The sequence below is a fragment of the Carcharodon carcharias genome, assembly GCF_017639515.1.
Source record: "Carcharodon carcharias isolate sCarCar2 chromosome 33 unlocalized genomic scaffold, sCarCar2.pri SUPER_33_unloc_1, whole genome shotgun sequence".
Lineage (NCBI taxonomy): Eukaryota > Metazoa > Chordata > Chondrichthyes > Lamniformes > Lamnidae > Carcharodon > Carcharodon carcharias.
Genome location: NW_024470690.1, coordinates 3747562 through 3760517, shown reverse-complemented (window position 1 = coordinate 3760517; position 12956 = coordinate 3747562). Strand labels below are relative to the sequence as shown.

Genomic DNA, 12956 nt, shown 5'->3' with positions numbered 1-12956 from the left:
GAACCTATCTATCTCGGTCTTAAATACACTCAATGACCTGGCCTCACAGCCTTCTGTGGCAATGAATTCCATAGATTCACCACTCTCTGGCTAAAGAAGTTTCTCCTCATCTCTGTTCTAAAAGGTCTTCCCTTTACTCTGAGGCTGTGCCCTCGGGTCCTAGTCTCTCCTACTAATGGAAACATCTTCCCCATGTCCACTCTATCCAGGCCTTTCAGTATTCTGTAAGTTTCAATCAGATCCCCCCTCATCCTTCTGAACTCCATCGAGTATAGATCCTCAAACGTTCCTCATATGTTAAGCCTTTCCATATACCCGCCTTCACCCCATATCTCTTCAAACCTTCAGATAACAAAAAGCTCATCAATCTCAGACTTCACTTTATTGGCTGCAAAGAGTTTTGGAATGTGAGAATGTGAAACAAATGCAAGTTTGTCCCATCACAGCGAGCAGGGGGTATCTCTACAGCTGCCAGTGGTAGCGCCTGTGTAAGTCTCCTCACCTCACCTCCCATTGAGAGCAGTGTGCACACAGGAAAGCAGGACTTTTCTGAAAGGTGTTTAAAATCACAACGCCTCGAGATAAAGAGAAAATAAAGAGAAATCATTTCCAATAGCTGAGGGGCTGATAACCAGAGGGCACAGGTTCGAGATGACGGGCAAAGGAACATGAGGAAAGATCCAGACGGCCGGGATCTGGAATTCGCTGCCTGACAGGTTAATGAATACAGATTCAATGGTAGCTTTCCAAAGGGAGGTGGATAAACATTTAGCGGAGAAAAAACATTGCAGGGGTTATGGGGAAAGGGCTGGCGCAGACTCGGTGGGCTGACAGCCTCCTTCTTTGCATTGTTCTATCACTTCCGTCAGTGGTTTCAGACACAATCTTCAGTCTAGATCACATTCGGAAATTCTGTCACGCTTCACACATTCCACTTAAAGTGTCAGAGGTATTTTTCGCAACTTGAAAGACTGACAATTCTTCATGTGGGAGCTGCGTGCGTATGGGCAGATTCTCTGTAGGTTTGTGCTTCCTGTGCATTTTACCAGATCTGGAACAGGAAATTTGTGATCTTGAAATTCCTCACTGAATGACAGTTAACGTCAGTGAACTCACCATGAGGCTTTAAAGGGACCGGCCAACTTAAAAATCACTCAGTCTCAAGACACCGTGCCTCTCTCTCACCACTGCCTGAGGCTGAACCAAACTGTCCCACAGCCTATGTGTCCTCTTGGGCCCTGAGCTGAGTTTCTGACCCTGTACCCTCTCCATCAACAAGACTGACTGCTTGCACCTCTGTGACATTGTCCGTCTCCACTCTGTTTTAAACTTCTCATCCTGGTTTTTAAATCCCTCCATGGTCTCACCCTTCCCATCTCTGACAATTATGCCAGCATTACTGTCCCTCGCGATCACCACACTCCTTCAATTCTTTAACTTTAAAATCAGAGAAGCTCAAGAGGCCAGAATTGGTGGCCTGGGGCCTGGGATTCCCCCCCCACAAACCTCTGTTCTCTCTCTGGATGTTACGTGTATCTTCTATAGTGAGGACCGATGCAAAATACCTGTTCAATTCATCAGCCATCTCCTACCTATCTCTTCGGCCAAGCTTTCCGTAAGCTGCCCGAGTATAGGATGGCATAGATCAGGACCTGAATATTGAAGGGTATATGACATTTAGGAAGGACAGGAAGCTAGGAAAAGGTGGAGGGTTGGCTCTGTTAATTAATGATAGTATTAGCACATTAGAGAGGGATGACCCAAGTTCAGGAAACTGAGATGTGGGAACATTTTGGGTAGAGATGAGAAATGATAAAAGGCAAGAAGTCATTTGTGAGAATGGTGCACAGGCCCCCTAACAATAACCACACAGTAGGACAGGGTGTAAGGGAAGAAATAATGGGTGCTTGTCAGGATGGTGTGGCAATAATCATGGGGGATTTTAATCTACAAATCAGATGGGCAAAGGTAGAGTAGATGCGGAATTGGTAGAATGTTTTGGGGGAAACTTCTTAGAACAGCATGTTCCGGCACCAACCAGAGAGCAGGCTATACTGGACCTGGTATTGTGCAAAGAGACAAGATTAATTAGTGACCTCAAAGTGAAGCTAGGTAACAGTGAACATAATATGATTGAATTTTCCATTCAGTTTGAGGGAGAGAAGACTGGTTCCAAGGCTAGTATTTTAAACTTAAATAAGGACATGAAAGCACAGCTAGCTAAAGTGAACTGGCAAATTAAGTTAAGGAACAAGTCAATAGATGCAGTGATGTACACTTAAGAGGATATTTCAAAATACACAGAATAAATACACTCCAAATAAAAAGAAAAATTCTAAGGGGAGTGCCCACCATCCATGGTTAACTAAAAAAAATTAAATTAAACTGAAAGAAAAATCATATGATCGCACAAAGACAGGTGGCAGGTCAGAAAATTGGACAGAATATTAAAAAAAACAGTAAAAAAATGACCAAAAGATTGATAAGGAGGGAAAAATTAGAGCACGAAAGAAAGCTAGCTAGAAATATAAAGACAGATAGTAAGAGTTTCAATGGCTATTTAGAACCATAGAACAGGCCATTCAGTCCTTCTCGTCTGTGCCGAAATATTATTCCGTTAGTCCCATTGACCTGAACCCAGTCCATAACCCTCCAGACCTCTCCCATCCATGTATCTATCTAATTTATTCTTAAAACTTAAGAGTGAGCCCGCATTTACCACGTCAGATGGTAGCTTGTTCCACACTCCCACCACTCTCTGAGTGAAGAAGTTCCCCCTAAACCTTTCTCCTTTCACCCTAAAGCCATGTCCTCTCGTGTTTATCTCTCCTAATCTAAGTGGAAAGAGCCTACTTGCATTTACTCTGTCTATACCCCTCATAATTTTGTAAACTTCTATCAAATCTCCCCTCATCCTTCTATGCTCCAAGGAATAAAGTCCTAACCTGTTTAATCTTACCCTGTAACTCAACTCCTGAAGACCCGGCAACATCCTAGTAAATCTTCTCTGCACTCTCTCAATCTTACTGATATCCTTCCTGTAGTTAGGCGACCAGAACTGCACACAATACTCCAAAGTTGGCCTCACCAATGTCTTATACAACCTCACCATAACATTCCAACTGCTATACTCAATACTTTGATTTATGAAGGCCAGTGTGCCAAAAGCTTTCTTTACAACCCTGTCTACCTGTGATGCCACTTTCAGGGAACTATGTATCTGAACTCCCAGATCCCTTTGTTCCTCCGCACTCCTCAGTGCACTACCATTTACTGTGTATGTCCTACCTTGGTTTGTCCTTCCAAAATGCAACACCTCACATTTTTCCACATTAAATTCCATCTGCCATTTTCTGGCCCATTTTTCCAGTTGGTCCAGATCTCTCTGCAAACTTTGAAAGCCTTCCTTGCTGTCCACAACACCTCCAATCTTAGTGTCATCAGCAAACTTGCTAATCCAATTCACCACATTATCATCCAAATCATTGATATAGACAACAAACAACAATGGTCCCAGCACAGATCCCTGAGGCACACCACTAGCCACAGGCTTCCAGTCTGAGAAGCAATCATCCACTACCACTCTCTGTCTTCTCCCACACAGCCAATTTTGAAGCCAGTTTACAACCTCTCCATGGATACCAAGTGTCTGAACCTTCTGAACTAACCTCCCATGTGGGACCTTGTTAAAGGCCTTGCTAAAGTCCATGTAGACAACATCCACAGCCTTTCCTTCATCTACTTTCTTGGTAACCTCCTCGAAAAACTCTACAAGGTTCATTAAACATGCACAAAGCCATGCTGACTATCCTTAATCAGCCCTTGGCTGTCCAAATAATGGTATATCCGATCTCTCAGAACACCTTCCAGTAATTTACCTACTACTGACGTCAGGCTCACTGGCCTCTTCAAAAAGAAAAGTTAACAAAGTGAATATTGTCCTATAAAAAGTCAGACTGGGGAATTAATAATGGAAAGTAGGGAGATGGCAGATGAATTGAACAGGTATTTTGCATCAGCCTTCACTATGGAGGATACAAGTAACATCCCGGAAATAGCTCTAAACCAGGAAATGGAAGGGAGGGAGGAACTCGGGAAAATGACAATCACCAGGGAAGTGGTACTGAGTAAATTGTTGGAGCTGCGGACTGACAAGTCCCCGGGTCCAGATGGACTTCAACCTAGGGTATAAAAGAAGTGGCTAGTGAGATAGTTGAGTTGGTTTTAATTTTCCAAAATTCCCTAGATTCAGGGAAGGTTTCAATAGATTGAAATGTTTTTTTTAAACTATTCATGGGATGTGGGCTTCACTGGCTGGGCCAGCATTTATTGCCCATCCCTAATTGCCCCTTGAGAAGGTGATGGCGAGCTGCCTTCTTGAACCGCTGCAGTCCATGTGGTGCAGGTACACCCACAGTGCTGGGAGGGAGGGAGTTTCAGGATTTTGATCTAGCGACAATGAAGCACCGGCTATTTCCATGTCAGGATGGTGAGTGACTTGGAGGAGAACTTCCAAGTGATGATATTCCCATGTGTCTGCTGACCTTGTCCTTCTAGATGGTAGTGGTTGCAGGTTTGGAAGGTGCTGCCTAAGGAGCCTTGGTGAATTCCTGCAGTGCATCTTGTAGATGGTACACACACTACTGCTACTGTGCGTCGGTGGTGGAGGGAGTGAATGTTTGTGGATGGGGCCAATCAAGTGGGCTGCTTTGTCCGAGATGGTGTCAAGCTTCTTGAGTGTTGGTGGAGCTGCACTCATCCAGGCAAGTGGGGAGTATTCCATCACACTCCTGACTTGTGCCTTGTAGATGGTGGACAGGCTTTCGGGAGTCGGGAGGTGAGTTACTCGTCACAGGATTCCTAGTCCCTGACCTGCTCTGTAGCCACAGTATTTATTTGACTAGTCCAGTTCAGTTTCTGGTCAATGGTAACCCCCAGGATGTTGATAGTGGGGGATTCAATGATGGCAATGCCATTGAAGGTCAAGGGGCGATGGGTGGATTCTCTTTTGTTGGAGATGGTCATTGCCTGACACGTGTGTGACATGAGTGTTACTTGCCACTTGTCAGCCCAAGCCTGGATATTGTCCAGGTCTTGCTGCATTTGGACATGGACTGCTTCAGTATCTGAGGAGTCGCGAATGGTGCTGAACATTGTGCAATCATCAGCGAACATCCCCACTTCTGACCTTATAATGGAAGGAAGGTCATTGATGAAGCAACTGAAGATGGTTGGACCGAGGACACTACCCTGAGCAATTCCAGCAGTGATGTCCTGGAACCGAGATGACTGACCTCCAGCAACCACCTCCTTTGTGCTAGGTATGACTCCAACCAGTGGAGAGTTGTCCCCAATTCCCATTGACGCCAGTTTTGCAAGGGCTTCAAGATGCCACACTCTGTCAAATGCGGCCTTGATGTCAAGGCCAGTCACTCTCATCCCACCTCGGGAGTGCAGCTCTTTTGTTCATGTGTGAACCAGGGTTGTAATGAGGTCAGGAGCTGAGTGACCCTGGCGGAACCCAAACTGAGTGTTAGTGAGCAGGTTATTGCAAAGCAAGTGCCGCTTGATAGCACTGTTGATGGCCCCGTCCATTACTTTACTGATGATGGAGAGTAGACTGATGGGAAGGTAATTGGCTGGGTTGGATTTGTCCTGCTTTTTGTGTACAGGACATACCTGGGCAATTTTCCACATAGCCGGGTAGATGCCAGTGTTATAGCTGCACTGGAACAGCTTGGCTAGGGGCATGGCAAGTTCTGGAGCACAAGTCATCAGTACTAATGCCCGAATATTGTCAGGGCCCATAGCTAATAGCAAGTAGCAAATAGCAACGGGATGTTATAGCAGGGCATTTAGAAAAATTCAGGATAATCAGGCAGAGACAGCATGGTTTTGTGAAAGGGAAGCCATGTTTGATCAACTTATTGGAGATCTTTGAAGAAGTAACATGTACTGTGGATAAAGTAGAACCAGGATGTACTGTATTAAGATTTCCCGAAGGCATTTGATAAGGTGCAACATCAAAGTTATTGCGGATAATGAAAGCTCATGGAGTCGGGGGTAACATATTGGCATGGATAGAAGATTGGCTGGATAATAGGAAACAGAGAGTAGGCATAAATGGGTTTTTTTTTTCTGGTTGGCAGGATGTAATGAGTGGTGTGCCACAGGGATCAGTGCTGGGACCTCAACTTTTTACAATTTATAGAAATGACTTCGGTGAAGGGACCGAAGTATGGTTGCTAAATTTGCTGACGACTTAAAGGTAGGTAGGAAAATAAGTTGTAAAGAGGTCATAAGGAAGCTACAAAGGGATATAGATAAGCTAAGTGAGTGGGCAAATATCTGCCAAATGGAGTATAATGTCATGTTGTCCATTTAGCTTAAAAAATAAAAACGAAGCATATAATCTAAATGGTAAGTTTGCAGAGCTCTGAGATGCAGAGGGATCTGGGTGTCCTAGTGTATGAATCGCAAAAGACTAGTATGCAGGTACAGCAAGTAATTAGGAAAGCTAGCAGAATGTTATCATTTAATGCGAGGGGAATTGAATATAATAGGGAGGTTATGCTTCAGTTTGTACAGGGCACTAGTGAGACCACATTTGGAGTACTGTGTACAGTACTGGTCACCTTATTTAAGAAAGGATCTATTTGCGTTAGAAGCAGTTCAGAGAAGGTTTACCAGACTAATACATTGAATGGGTGGGTTGTCTTATGAGGAAAGGTTGGACAGACTAGTCTTGTATCCGCTGGAGTTTAGAAGAATGAGAGGCGACTTGATTGAAACATATAAGATCCTGAGGGGTCTTGACAGGGTGGATGTGGAGAGGATGTCTTCTCTTGTGGGAGAATGTAGTACTCGGGCCACTGTTTAAAAATAATGGGTCGCTCATTTAGGACAGAAAGGAGGAGAATTTTTTCCTCTCCCAGAGGATCACGAGTCTTTGAAACTCTCTTCCTCAAAGGGTGGGTGGAAGCAGAGTCTTTGGATACTTTTAAGGCAGAGGTAGATAGATTCTTGATAAGCAAGGGGGATGGAGTGAAAGGTAGGCAGGAATGTGGGGTTGAGGTTACATTCAGATCAGTCATGATCTTATTGAATGGCGAAGTAGGCTCGAGGGGCCGAGCAACATACTCCTGCTCGTTTGTATGTTCAGATGTAATATGGCGCAGTGTCAAATTCTGGATGATAATCACTCCTGTGAAGCTCCTTGGGAAGTTTTATGTTAAATGTGGAAATGCAAGTTTCTGCTGTTAAACACAAACAACATCAAGGAGGATTTACATTTATCTGAAGTCATTATTTTTCTCTCCTCAATCTGTCCTGTTGCATCTCCCTGCCTTTATCTCTCTCCGTTGCTCCGTCACTCACTCTCTCCCTCACACCCTCTCTCTTTCTTTCTCCCTGCTTCCATCTCTCTCTTACTCCCTGACTGTCAGTCTCTCTCTCACGCACGCCCTCTCTCTCTCTCCCCCTGTTTCTCTCTTTCTCTATTACTCTCTGTCACTCACTCTGTCTCTCTCACACTCTGTCTCCCTCTCTGCTTCTAGACACACACACACATGCTCTCTCTCTCTCTCTGCACCTCCTTCCCCCACCCTCTCTCTTCTCCCCGCCTTCTCTCTCTCTCTGACAGTAGATCACATACTATGTAGTTATGACCTATCCCTGGTGACAAACTGCATTCAATGTCACTCTGACACATCCAGGTGAAAGTGATTTCATGATTTCATTTATATATGCCTGGAGATCCTGCCCTCCTGCAGACACCAATGTCCCACTGCCCTAGTTCACATACTGCTCCTCTCAAAACCAGATGCATCTTGGTTCAAAGCAAGTGCTTCTGCAATTTCCCCCGATAGCGTTATCACATATTCAGTTCTTATGCCTAATCACATCAATGTCAGGAATCGGAACAGCCGCTCTGTACTCCTCTAAAGAAAGAACTGCTGGCCTGAATGGATGTGAAGCGACGGAGATAATGTCTACTTCTAGCCACACTCTGTCAGGTCACATTGCTGGTGCGAGAGCCATACTCACCAGTGTTCCACCCTGGCTCAATGCACCCTCTCCAGACACCACTTGGCTCTCGCTGTGAGTTTGAGTGGACACAGGATGAAAATTTCATACTCCATGAGATATCATGAAAATGGTGGTGACAGCACTGTAAGTAATGACAGGGCAGTGCAATATCTGTACAGTCTCCCATCCATCAACTTCCTATAAACTTCGGCATCCCAACTGAATCAATTTTTTGTCCCATTTCATTTCCACGTCATTTTTCTAGACAAATGGTCCTTACTCACACCAAGTCCCACTCAGCCATCACCTCTGTGCTCACTGACCTGTGTGTGCTATCTATTAAGAAACATCTCGACTTTAAAATTCTCCATGGCTTCATCCTCTCCTTATCTCTGTAATCTCCTCACTGACCTCTGAGATCTCTGTGCTCTGCTAACTCTGGCCTCTTGAACATCCCCTGATTTTCCATCACTCCAAAGCATTCGTGACCACACCATCATCTACCACCCCTTATACCCTGCCACCGCCCCTCCCCCCCTCAAGATGCTCTTTAAAACCCTCCTCCCTGGGCACTTGGCATTTGTCACCTGTCCTAATAATTCCATACCTTGGTATCAAATTTTGTGGGATAATGGCTGTGAAGCTGCTTGGGAGGTTCCAGTGTGTTAAAGACACTATACAAATGCTAGATGTTGTAAATGTCTGATTCTCAGTATAATGTACATTTTCACTATGTTTTCAGTCCAGTACATATTCACAATATGATATACATATAATATATTGTACATTATCCCTGTATATGTACTATAATCATTGTACGCACAGTATATTCCTTATATATGTGCTAACTTCAGAAAACTCATGCGTGTGTGTGTGCTACATTCTCACGGCACTGTATAACTGAGTAAACAGCACATATGTGCTGGACTCAATTTAGTGGATATGGTCTGGCATGTAACTCACACTGTGCACACATCCTGTACATGGTACACTGTATATATGACTATCACACAGAGGATAATGACTGGGCAATGTATAGTATACATACTATATAATGTACATGAGTGTCCCCAGGATATATTGCATATAGAATCTATAAGATCACTGTACACGTTAACTGGCTCAGTCCCCAGGCTCAGAGTAAATAGGCTTTCCAGACTCAAAGCTCAGTCCTGGACCTGTTTACTCACAGGAGCATACGCGCTGGCTGGATAATGTATATCCTGAGGCCGAGGCCCTAATCCACATGGTAGATTACACACAGGATATCGGAGCAGGGGTACACTCTCTATCCTGTATATACAGACTGTCACTAGGCCCCAATCCCCGGGTTAGATTACTCACAAGATACCGGAGCAGGGGGTACACTCTCCAACCTGTACATACAGACTGTCACTAAGCCCCAATCCCCGGGTTAGATTACACACAAGATACCAGAGCAGGGGGTACACTCTCTATCCTGTATATACAGACTGTCACTAGGCCCTCTTTATTGTTTTTTTGAGTTATCCATTGTTAGTTTTTAAAACTTTCCCAATCCTCTGGCTTACCACTAATCTTTGCCACATTGTATGTTTTCTCTATCAATTTGATGCTATCCTGAGCTTCCTTGGTTAACCACGGTTGGTTTACTTACGCCCTTCCTACAATCATTCTTACTCACTGGGATATATCTTCGTTGTGAATCATGAACTATTTTCTTAAACATCTGCCATTGTCCATCAGCTGTCTTTTCTGCTAAACTCCTTTCCCAGTCCACTCCATCCGACTCTGCCCTCATTCCTTTGTAATTACCCTGATTTAAGTTTAGCACAGTTGTTTCCGACCCAAGTTTCTCACTCTCAAACTGAATGATAAATTCTACCATGGGGATCTTTCACTCTGAGATCATTTATTAAACCTGCCTCATTACACATTACCAGATCCAAAATAGCCTGATCCCTGTTTTGATCAATAACATATTGTTCAAGGAAACTGTGCTGAATACGCTCTATGAATTCTTGCTCGTGGCTGCCTCGGCCAATTTGATTTTCCAAATCTACATGAAGATTAGAGTCACCTGTGATTAATATACTGCCTTTTTTACATGCCCCCATTATCTCCTGATCATTCTACATCATACATTATAGCTACTGTTAGGAGCCTATAGACTACTCTAACCAGTGTAATCTTCCCTTTGTCATTTCTCACCTCCACCCACATAGAAACTACATGTTTTTATTCACACCTGGGATGTGGTCATTGCTGGCATTTATAGCCCATCCCTTATCACTCAGGTTTCATTCCCTAAATTACGTTAGTCAACCTGTCGGGTTTTTACAACAATTGACAACAGTTTCACGGTTTCACTTTTAATTCCAGATTTTTATACCATTCAAATTTCACCAGCTACTGCGGTGGGACCCGAACGCGGGTCCCAAGAGGATTAACCCGGGGTCTATGGCAGGCTGGTATAGTGGGAATGCCACTTTGCCACAGCCACTCCAGATCTTCTGATCCAAGGCTACTTCTTGCAATCGTACTCAATCCACCCCGGACTAACAAAGCTACCCCGCCAACTTGTCCTTCCTGCCTGTCCTTTCCTAAAATCACACTCAGCTGAATATTCAACCCCGAGCTTTGACCTCCTGGTAACCAAGTCCCAATAATGGCTATAAAATCATACCCACTAACCTCAAGTAGTTAATTCATTTATTTCGTTCCACATATTACAGGCATTTAAGGCAGGGGAGCAGGGGTTACACTCTTTATCCTGTATATACAGACTGTCACTAGGCCCCAATCCCTGGGTTAGATTACACACAGGATACCGGAGCAGGGGTACACTTTCTATCCTGTGTATACAGACTGTCACTAGGCCCCAATCCCTGGGTTAGATTACACACAGGATACCGGAGCAGGGGTACACTCTCTATCCTGTATATACAGACTGTCACTAGGCCCCAATCCCTGGGTTAGATTACACACAGGATACCGGAGCAGGGGTACACTTTCTATCCTGTGTATACAGACTGTCACTAGGCCCCAATCCCTGGGTTAGATTACACACAGGATACCGGAGCAGGGGTACACTCTCTATCCTGTATATACAGACTGTCACTAGGCCCCAATCCCAGGGTTAGATTACACACAGGATACCGGAGCAGGGGTACACTTTCTATCCTGTGTATACAGACTGTCACTAGGCCCCAATCCCTGGGTTAGATTACACACAGGATACCGGAGCAGGGGTACACTCTCTATCCTGTATATACAGACTGTCACTAGGCCCCAATCCCAGGGTTAGATTACACACAGGATACCGGAGCAGGGGTACACTCTCTATCCTGTATATACAGACTGTCACTAGGCCCCAATCCCAGGGTTAGATTACACACAGGATACCGGAGCAGGGGTACACTCTCTATCCTGTATATACAGACTGTCACTAGGCCCCAATCCCTGGGTTAGATTACACACAGGATACCGGAGCAGGGGTACACTCTCTATCCTGTATATACAGACTGTCACTAGGCCCCAATCCCTGGGTTAGATTACACACAGGATACCGGAGCAGGGGTACACTCTCTATCCTGTATATACAGACTGTCACTAGGCCCCAATCCCTGGGTTAGATTACACACAGGATACCGGAGCAGGGGTACACTCTCTATCCTGTGTATACAGACTGTCACTAGGCCCCAATCCCTGGGTTAGATTACACACAGGATACCGGAGCAGGGGTACACTTTCTATCCTGTATATACAGACTGTCACTAGGCCCCAATCCCAGGGTTAGATTACACACAGGATACCGGAGCAGGGGTACACTCTCTATCCTGTGTATACAGACTGTCACTAGGCCCCAATCCCTGGGTTAGATTACACACAGGATACCGGAGCAGGGGTACACTCTCTATCCTGTGTATACAGACTGTCACTAGGCCCCAATCCCTGGGTTAGATTACACACAGGATACCGGAGCAGAGGGTACACACACTCTATGCTGACTAGGCCCCAATCCCCGGAGTAAATTACTCACAGGATACCGGAGCAGGAGGTACAGACGAAACTGCCGACGGTGATGTCGATGTAAGTCGGGCCCCGCTGCTCGCACTCGAAGCATTGCCGGTTGTGGGGCCGGGATCCCAGCTCCCGCACCAGCTTCAGGTGCTTCTCCTCCTGCTTGCGGCGCGCAGTGGCCGACATGCCGAGGCCGGTGGTGAGGGGCGGGCGGGCGGCGGCTCGATTCTCCGGGGCTCTCTATCTGTCTCTGTCTCTGTCTCACCCTCACTGCCGGCGCCGCCGCGCCGCCATTACCCTGTCAATCAACCGGAGGGGGGGGGGGGGGGGGGGGGGGGGCATGTGGAGGCGGGGCTTCAGCAGAGGAGGCGGTGCTGGAATGGAAGGGGGCGGGTCTGCATGTGGCCTGGCGGGGCTAGGGAGGAGAGGGCGGGAGACGACGAGTTCGAGCGGTTCTGGAGAGGAGGGGGCGGGGCTGGACTAGAAAGGGCGGGGCTGAAGGAGAGAAGGCGGAGCTGGAGCTGATGGGGCGGGCCTAGAAGAGGTGGAGAAGTGCTGAGGATGGGGGCGTGGCTGGAGCACAACCTCTCACTGGCCCTCTATCCAGCTCTTGTCCCACCCCCCATTAAACAAGCTTATATTTCACCTCTTCTATTTTTACTTAGTTCTGTTAAAGGGTCATTCGGACTCGAAACGTTAACTGTGTTCCTCTCCGCAGATGCTGTAAGACCTGCTGAATTTTCCCAGGTATTTTTGTTTTTGTTCCGCAGGGCAGGGGGCGGGGCTGGAAGAGAGGGGGCGGGGCTGGAGGAGAGGGGGCGGGCCTGGAGGAGAGGGGGCGGGACTGGAGAGTAGTGGGTGGGGCAGGAATAAGGGGACCGGGCTGGACTGGAGGGCGTGGCTGGGAGAGATGTGCCTGGGTTGAA

General features: G+C 46.1%; 1 protein-coding gene across 3 annotated transcripts in view; it reads right to left on the bottom strand.

Annotated features, from left to right (window-relative positions):
• Nucleotides 1–12331, bottom strand: part of LOC121274142 (arf-GAP domain and FG repeat-containing protein 1-like) — a 109743-nt gene extending 97412 nt beyond the window's left edge. For all 3 annotated transcript variants that reach the window (XM_041181317.1, XM_041181316.1, XM_041181318.1), the window contains exon 1: nt 12050–12331. In XM_041181317.1, coding sequence (XP_041037251.1) covers nt 12050–12216 — 167 coding nt within the window. In that variant the 5' untranslated portion in view covers nt 12217–12331. The remainder of the gene's footprint in view (nt 1–12049) is intronic.
• Nucleotides 12332–12956: the final 625 nt, after the last annotated feature.